Source organism: Amblyomma americanum, chromosome 6 (genome assembly GCF_052857255.1).
Source record: "Amblyomma americanum isolate KBUSLIRL-KWMA chromosome 6, ASM5285725v1, whole genome shotgun sequence".
NCBI lineage: Eukaryota > Metazoa > Arthropoda > Arachnida > Ixodida > Ixodidae > Amblyomma > Amblyomma americanum.
The window spans coordinates 57009932-57018827 of NC_135502.1; the positions used below are offsets into that span (position 1 = coordinate 57009932).

The 8896-nt window shown below is 48.2% G+C and overlaps 1 protein-coding gene across 1 annotated transcript in view; it reads left to right on the top strand.

Annotated features, from left to right (window-relative positions):
• Positions 1–8585, top strand: part of LOC144095281 (endoplasmic reticulum aminopeptidase 2-like) — a 29339-nt gene extending 20754 nt beyond the window's left edge. The window contains exons 18-21 of the mRNA XM_077629059.1: positions 1108–1275; positions 3978–4112; positions 5865–5937; positions 6979–8585. Coding sequence (XP_077485185.1) covers positions 1108–1275; positions 3978–4112; positions 5865–5937; positions 6979–8568 — 1966 coding nt within the window. The 3' untranslated portion in view covers positions 8569–8585. The remainder of the gene's footprint in view (positions 1–1107; positions 1276–3977; positions 4113–5864; positions 5938–6978) is intronic.
• Positions 8586–8896: the final 311 nt, after the last annotated feature.

Here is an 8896-nt window from a genome sequence, read left to right on the forward strand (position 1 = left end):
TATAGAATTGTCCCTAGTGTCCCTATAGTACTGAATGATGGTTTACCTCAATGGCCAAAAAATGATGGCATAAAATAAGATACGAATGAAACATGATTTTCACTAGACTACTAGTGTTATATGCGATCCGTTCTCGGAAGGTACGGCATAGCTGAAGAGGTTCGCCACTGAACCAATGTTCAGCTTTCCTGCATCTGTGAACACTACCTGAAAAGCTTCAGGGAAACGACCTAGTTAATGCACCTAGCGCGAATTAAGAAAAGAAATGGAGAAAAACTGTTCGTTGATCTTCGAAGAAGCGTTGCGGGCTTGGTCTGTATACGTGGTTAATAAATGTGTCCATTGAGAAAGAAAAACCCTGAATATATCAGGAGGGGCAAAAGCTAGCGCTACAGTTCCACTCGAGTTTCTTCAACGCACATAAGCAAGCATTTGAGAAGCAAGCCCAAGGGACACGCGTGCGGAATTGCGGCAAACATTTAAGTTGGGCGATCATAAAATCTTGCGTTAGCGGCACTACAACTTGTACGAGGAAAATTCACTGCTTTCTCAAGAGGAACGATTGTTCAGTCTTATCTTCATCACATTTTGACTTGTACGTGCCTGCGAGTTTGTTTACCTTCTATGACTTTTTGGGGCCACAATGTTTTATTATTTTGACCCACCTGCGGATATATTTTCCACGTACCGTCTCTCTAGAAAGCCCCCCATACCAACAGGTTTGAAGGTTTCTAAAGCATAGCTCGTGTATAATATCCAGCGCTTCAAGCATGTAGAGGGCAAGATAACGATCTCACCATCCTCACTCTGGAGCTTTCAAGTCGCCCGGTGCAATCGCTTCAACAGCCCCACCTGTACGCTCAACAACAAGCCTGTTGGTTTCGGAAAATTTTGAGAAAAACTCAGTTACCACCTTGAAACTTAGCCTTATCCCCATAATGACTTCCCCCGTGCCTGTTAAGCTCATTTGCTGCACCCAGCCAGCTGTTCGTTCACGGCGTAGTGGACGGTTGGTCTCAGAAGCAGCTGACTGTCCTTTCTTTGACGCTATCTGCTCCCTCTACTTCGAACTTACTAAACCATGGCTGCTTCGGCTGAACTTTCCAGGATGCTGGTGGAGCACCAGTTCACCGTGTTCTGCAGCGTCGTCGAGGAGGGTGGCGAGGGCGAGTGGGACGCGCTCCGGTTGCGACTGCCACGGGTCAAAGACAGCGCCGAGCGCAGGAACATCATCCTCTCGCTGGGCTGCACCAAGAGCCACGAGACGATCATGAGGTGAGGGCGAACGGCCCTACTTGGTGTGCCAGGCACCAAACACTCGTGAGAACGTATACCTAGGAGGCGAGGGAGCAAAGCGCGGAGGGAAGTTTGTGCTAACCCTCTGCGACGTCATCATGGCACTGCCGAGGGTGCTTGCACCGATATATGCGCAAAATCAATGTCCCTCTGCTTCGACAAGCTTTAAAATCTCTTTAAAAGGTATAATTTTCTACTTATTATTGCCCTCAAGTCTAAAAATTTCAGAAATGCTGTTCGTAGCAGCCATTATGCTACCGCACTCTCTGTATTAGGCCCGCAGAGCCACGGCTGGCTATCAGGAGGCGTTACCAAAATGGCTGCCACCGGTGTTAGCAAGAATGTGTAGAGGGAGGGCATGGGAGCGCGGCCGCAATAGCGCTCGAGTGTCGATATGTTAACGCTATGGTACTAAGCATCTCCGTTTATGGCGGTGACAGCCATTGTTCGGCCACGGGACGCTGTCTTGTTTGAGATGGAATGCGTTGACCTCTAGTGTGCGCACAAAACTTCTAAATGTGGTCCTGAAGTTAAACTTCTCTGCCTGGCAGCTGATAGCGGCCTTTCGGAATAATACTGCGGCGCCTAAAACTGAGCCTGCGGTTCAGAATGGCGTGTTTGTCGTTGTTCTAAACTATGAAGCTGAACGTCAGGGCACACTATTGCACCCGAAACCCTCTGTTTGAATCGACCTGGTAGAGTTGGGTTGATGCAGAGCATGGGCAAAATCAAGTTCGTTATATAATCAAGCTAAAATACTTGAACTATCATACTGCGTCCCTCATAGCCTGAGTCGCTTTGGGACGTTATACCCCACAAACCAAACCAACCAACCAACATGTCGGAAATGGCTCACGATTAACAAGTACGCCACGTGAGTAGACCGTGCTGGCAACAGGGGCGTATAGCCAGCGTTCTTTTCTATTCTACGTTGTACAAGAAAATAGAGGTTTGGAACATGGCCGGCTCGTATAATAGTGTATTACGCTGTATGTACTACAGCAAACAGCAAAAACTTATATTGACCTTATCTTTAACACCGTTTGTTGTTTTAAAATTATTTCCTTCTGCTGCATCATTTCTGTCACTTCTTTTTCCGAGAATGATGTTGAAATACGCAAATTATTCTAAATTCATTACTTACCACGGTCACTATAGTGTCCTCACGGTGACCAAAGCTGTCGCCTCACAGTCTCTCGAGTTATTCTTGAGCAATAATCCAGCCTTCTTTTTGCTGGCTTTCACTTATTCCCAGTTTTGTTCGCCGTTCACTGTGGGGTTTGAACAAGTCGTACTCTCCTATTACTGAGTACCGGTCTGGTTCTTTCGCATTTTCTTAAGCTGCGCCAAATCCTTTCTGCTTCTTTTCCGTAACTTGAACGCACTTCTTACTACTGTCTGCACATTTTGTAGGTTTTTGTTCTTAGCCAACCTTGGTGTTCTTAGCCAACCTTGTAATGGCTGAACACCGAACTTCCAGGTAATGAAGATATTGAGCAGACGCAGGTTGCAAACCACTCGAGAGACAATAGAAGCATACTATATTAAGAATGCTGGGCCATGTTGTGCTAGCGGTGCCTCAATTTCATTGAGTAAAGCGGAAAAAATGCTTCTCTTGCGGGTTTCGCGCTGATTTTTCAGCACGTGTACCTGTACTTGCACGGTTTTGCGCCTGCGCTGGTCTGAGAGCATATAAAAGCAGTGTGATTTGCCCCTGAATAAACTGTTTGGAGTCAGCGCTGTGTTTCCTTCTGTGTATCTTCTTTGGTCTAGGGCTGGTTCTGGTTTCGGTTTTATGAAGGTTTAACGTCCCAAAGCGACTCAGACTATGAGAGACGCCGTAGTGAAGGACCCCAGAAATTTCGGCCACCTGGGGTTCTTTAACGTGCACTGACATCGCACAGTACACGGGCCTCTAGAATTTCGCCTCCATGGAAATTCGACCGCCGCGGCCGGGATCGAACCCGCGTCCTTCGAGCCAGCAGCCGAGCGCCATAATCACTCAGCCACCGCGGCGGCTCTTTGGTCTAGGGGATTTGCGCTGTTCTCTACGAATATTTCCCACCCTTGGTGGGTCACAAAGCAAAGAGAAACATGCTGCCCTGAGTATTGTAGTAGAAATTTCCTTTTCTGATTTCTCCCTTGTCGAACCGGTAAGCTCCTAGCTACTGCTTTGTTTTCGTTTGATCTGATCATTTTAGGTGTATCTCTTTCTTTATCGCATTTTCTATACGTTCAGCAATTTCGCTTTGATTTCTGAGTTCATATACCTAGTCGTAGGACATACTCTGTTGACAGGGAGCCGTTGTATTGAGGTTACCTCCTGAGTCCTTCTAATCATTTGACTGACCAGCGCCCCTGGTGGAAAGCGCTGATAATATAGGGGCATGTTAGGCTCGTTATTCCTACTCACTAACGGTAAAAGGTACACTAAGGAGATATCCATCCAATTTTTGCTTTTAGTACAAACCGATTATGCAGCTTTTCCAGGGTATGTTGATGTTTTCCCCGGCGCAAATTATGTGTGTATTGCTGCGAAAATTGCATTTAAAATTTTCCGGACACACGATGCAAACTTGGGACGTCTATTTCGAAAAAGACTCCGTGATCTCCGTGCTTAACTGCGGCTGGGAGAGTTGTTGGATTAGAGCGGCCTTCTTCTTTCTGATCATATATTTCAGATACTTTGAAGAGTTTTCTGCGCCTCGCTTCAACATGGTACCGCTCATATTCGCTGAGGCAGCCAGGCACGGCAAATTGTGGAGGGTAAGGGCGGCGGAATACGTTCTGACCAACTGGCAGCAACTCAAGATGACGTAAGTATGGTCACAAATGTATGTATGCGAAAGTCACATGCATGTAGTTAAAAGCATCCTGCTGCCCGGAAAATTTAAGACGTATTAAATTTTGTGCGCTCTAGTTGAATAATAGTAATAATATTTGGTTTTTGGGGAAAGGAAATGGCGCAGTATCTGTCTCATATATCGTCGGACACCTGAACCGCGCCGTAAGAGAAAGAATAAAGGAGGAAGTGAAATAAGAAAGAAATAAAAAGAAAGAAAGGAAGAGGTGCCGTAGTTGAGGGCTCCGGAATAATTTCGACCACCTGGGGATATTTAACATGCACTGACATCGCACAGCACACGGGCGCCTTAGCGTTTTTCCTCCATAAAAACGCAGCCGCCGCGGTCGGGTTCGAACCGGGGAACTCCGGATCAGTAGCCGAGCGCCCTAACCATTGACCTACCGCGGCGGGTTGAAGCGTTGTGATCTGTGTACAATTGAGCTTAGGATTTCAGCAGCCTCTACATGTCCTCAGCAGTGTTTCCAACGTTCAAGAGCCTCATGAGCAACCCTTAGTAGCTTTGAGATGTTAACTGACAGCATTCTGGTGGTATGTGAAAGTCACTGCGCCTTTGCTTTCCTCAAAACCATTTTTTTTTTGCGTGTTCATCGACTAAACGGATTGGTGCTTAATGCGAGAGAATCAAGGAATTGTGAGGGACTCCTTCCGACTGCACAAACTAGCTTATAAACTGTATGCATTGCAGTTAGGAGCTCCTTCCCTCCCAGATAGATTCTTACAACCTAAACACTGCAGCTACCACACACACACACAAAAAAAAAGAGGAAAGCGATACGATACGTGCAGTCACCTACTCTGGGCGATTTTCGCAACCCTCTTACTATAATGCTGTGTTGAGCCGCACATACCACATGTTCCGCGCAGTCTGATCAAAATGAAGTGCAGGCGCGGTGTTCGGAATCTCACGCTTCATTTTGTTCAGGCGTCGATGCGACGTGCGGAACAAACATGTTTTAATGCTAAACGAGTCTTCGGTCATAAAACTCGCCCATTGGGTGGAGAAAAGTGACGTCGCCAGTTCGGAGCATTCCCATTAGCTGAAGAGAAGTGACTTCACCCGATTTCACTTCCGGTGAAAGCATTAACCGCTGCTAATGTTTTCGCATTGCCAATACATAATGGAATTAGGTGTCCCCGTAAATTTTTTTTCTGCTAACTGCCTTTAGCCCGCCTTCATTATGAGCTGCTGCACGCACCACTACGTTCTGCCAGCCATCGGTTCCACTTAAGATCGTGTGCTCTAATCAGTTAGATATGTTTGCTGTGCAACAAGAGGGGACGTGGATGTGCAAGTGCGTATTTAGCGGGCTCTTTGCACAAGCTTCCCTCCTTTTCTCTTGCATGCCCTTTTTCAAAAGGGCACATTTTATTGATTCTCCCTGGTTCTTGCGGTGTATTAGACTCGTGCGGCGATGCGTTTCAAAAATCATTTTAAAACCTATCTGGGAGCTCAGGCTATTTCTGTACTAATGGTATTCTGGAATAATAAGCTTCCAGAATCTACCACTTGAAGCTACACTATAGTACTGTCGCCGCACGCGGCTTCCCAGAAGCTTCAGCTAACTATGCAAGAAAAACAACCTAAACACATTTCACCAGTTTCACCGCGACTGCCATCAATATTTTTTTTTTGTTAAAGCGCAAGTTGTGCTTCATTTTTTCTCACACGAAGCTGCCCGCTTGCTTCTTGTCTTATCTACAGGTTCCCGCGGCGTTTTCAAGATATTTTGACCTGCGTTTTCAAGTATATCTCCAGCGATGACGAGCTTTCAGATGTACGTAACAGTGCGCTTGATCAAACTGCTATCTCATCCAGGGAGACTAAAAGGGAGACTAAAAGCAGCACACTGCATGTGGTCTTCGTGTGGTGTTTATGCGAACTCCGTGTGATTTGCATTCGCCTCTGAAAAAGCTCTGCGCGGTCCACTTGAGTTGGCTTTTTTAAAGTGCTATTAAGGTGGAGGTCGTGCATTGGCAGGTGTGTGCCTCAAAGCGATACATCAAGGTGTCACTGATCTCCCGTGCTGTGCCTAAATCTCTGATGATCAATCGTGTAAGTCCGGCCAAAGGGAAGAAAGCTATGACTTCACTACTAATGTTCTCGATGTCTGGCTAAGCCAGCTTAGTTTTCTTTATGCATTCTAGGGTTGAAATTGGGGGTTAAATACGTTTTCCACGCTTAACAGCGGCTGACAATTCAAACCGGCGGACCCCAACCCCGTGCTCTGCTCAGAGGGAAACAAAGGAGAACACTTGCTGACGCAAAATTTGCATTTATTACTGCAACAACATTAACGGCAGCTTGTAACAAATTACGCTAGAGAATCAAGTTCGTCCGACTCCCCAGAAAGGTTACGAGCGACTGTTCACCCACGCTAAGGCAGGGGAGAAGCTCCGAGGCCGGACGGGACGAGCTCGCGGGAAAATTTTCCGACGAGTCCTCGCTTCGCTGGCGGAGAGCGGAGCGCCGTGTCGAAACGTCAGCACGCGTCGAGTTCCCGACCCGAAGAGAGAGCTGTCTCCCCCACGCGCACAGCAATCACGCCGTCCGTAGCACTCGTGTCGCTGCGACGCAGGCGCCCTCCTCTGTTATTTGAGACAACTAGGGAGGACACATCGCCGGGAAGCAAACGTAAGAGGACAGAGCAGGACGTGTCTCCACATCATCTAGTCGCAAATTTCGGGAATCCGCTTTTTTCGAAGCATTTGGTCTTTGTTGCAGAACAGTGCATTCACGCGGCCCCATTTAAACTAATGATGACTTCGCGGAGATTAAGCGTTCGCAATCACCTGACTTCATTGCATTCCAATTCCAGGTAAACATGCTGCTGAGACGACACCGCTGGTCTCTGTTGCGGTACTCATCAGTGTTCGACAGCATCGAAGAGGCAGCCAAGAAGAACATGCGCTGGGTTGATGCTCACCTCGACGAGGTGACCCGTTGGCTCAAGCGCGACGTCGCGGAGTTCATCCTGGATGACCAAGTCATGCACGGCAACGGAACACTCAGCGGCATAGGAAACGGAACCAGGGACGAGGAGGAGTCCGGGAGCCTCGAAATTCATGGATCCGAAGACTACGGTGAAATCGGGGTTTACAGTGGCCGGCTCAAGGACCGGGGCATCCACACCAGCACGAGATCTGGGATGGGAAAAGTTGAAGACAATAAACTCTCACGCACCAGCGACGCTGCGGTGAACCGCCCCGACAACAGGGAATATGACCAGCACCACAAAGAAATCGCTGGAACAAAAGCAGACTTGGACGGATCGACTCTTATGGTAAGCATGGACTTGGACGTTGCTGGGTGTACAAGCGAGAGTAGCAGCCGCAGTGACAGCAGAGATGCCACTCTTGCCAGCAGAGGCAATGGCGTGGCCACGAACGTAACTGTCAATACGAGTGCAGGGTTCAGAGAAAGTGAAACTCCTATAGAAATTCGCGCCAAAGACGACGGACCAAGCAAAGAGTCTCCGCAAAGTTATCCCGAGACACTTCAAGGCGGCGAGCACAGAATGGACACCAGAGAAAATGCCGATGGCACCAAAGAAAACAGTAGTGCTTATGTTGACGAAGGCAACATATCACTGATGTCTAGGGCTGGTCGCTCTATAAACATATCTGCGACTCCAGAAAAGACCCCCCATGCAGCCCTTCAGTACAACCCCACGGTGTTCCTCGGAGCAAACAATGCTCCAACGCTTACAGGACAAAGTCAGGTCCTGGCAAACAGCGCCAGCAGGAACATGGGCGGTAGTTTCCTTAACACTACAGAACATGCTGGAAGCGAAGGTATGGCCACCAATGTTTGGGCGACTGGTAAAACAAATTTTCCTTCGATTACTGGCCATTCAGACGCCGAGAACAAAATTCCAGTAGAAGGCAGCACAGTTGCGGATTTAAATGATGTAAGTACAGAAGGAAACCGCCATCAGTCACATCAGCTTGCCGGAACAGATGTCAAGAAAACTGCGGACGCAAGCAAGTCTGGTTATGCTGCCGTGGATACCAGTACTACCGAAGACGAGCCCGCGAACACAAAGAAGGCCGCGAAAGTCATTGCAACTTCAAGCTTGACAAAGATCGTCGTGGCCAATGGCACCGCAGAAGGTATCAGCGCCCCAAATGCCGCGCTGGCCTCCAAAGCCACCGACACGTTAAACACTGCCGAAGGCACTCATGCTGCCGACGGAACTAGTATGCCATTAAAGGCGAGAATAGCAAGCGACAGTGCTGGTATCGCACCGAGGGACAGCAGCAGCGGACCTGGACAGCGTCACGATGATGTAGACGGCGAGGATGCCAGCACCGACTATTCCTTCGCGGATGATTACGAGGAAAGCGGTGACAGTGAATATGCAGTCAAAGAAGGCAGCGGGCAGGGCAAAGACATGACGTTGAGGTAATTCCTTGGCTAATAAACACCACCTTCCCGGAGTCAGGCGGAGCTTTGGCGTGCACCACAGATTTGATGCTTAAGAGCAGTGATTAGCGCATTCTCCGGCCGCGCCCCATGGGCTTCTCGTTTCTGTGTATGCTGCCTGCGAAAATTCGTAGTCTAGCCACTTCTCACTCCAAGAAAGCGGAGGTAATGGCTTGAGTGCTGAATACTCCTGGCACATGAAGACCGCTGTGCGTCTGTTGCCTTGCAATATCGGCGTGGGAGATTTTTTTCGCTTGTGAGAAAAAAAGAAAGATTTGTGAGTTTAGATTGGTTTTACGGGATTTAACGTC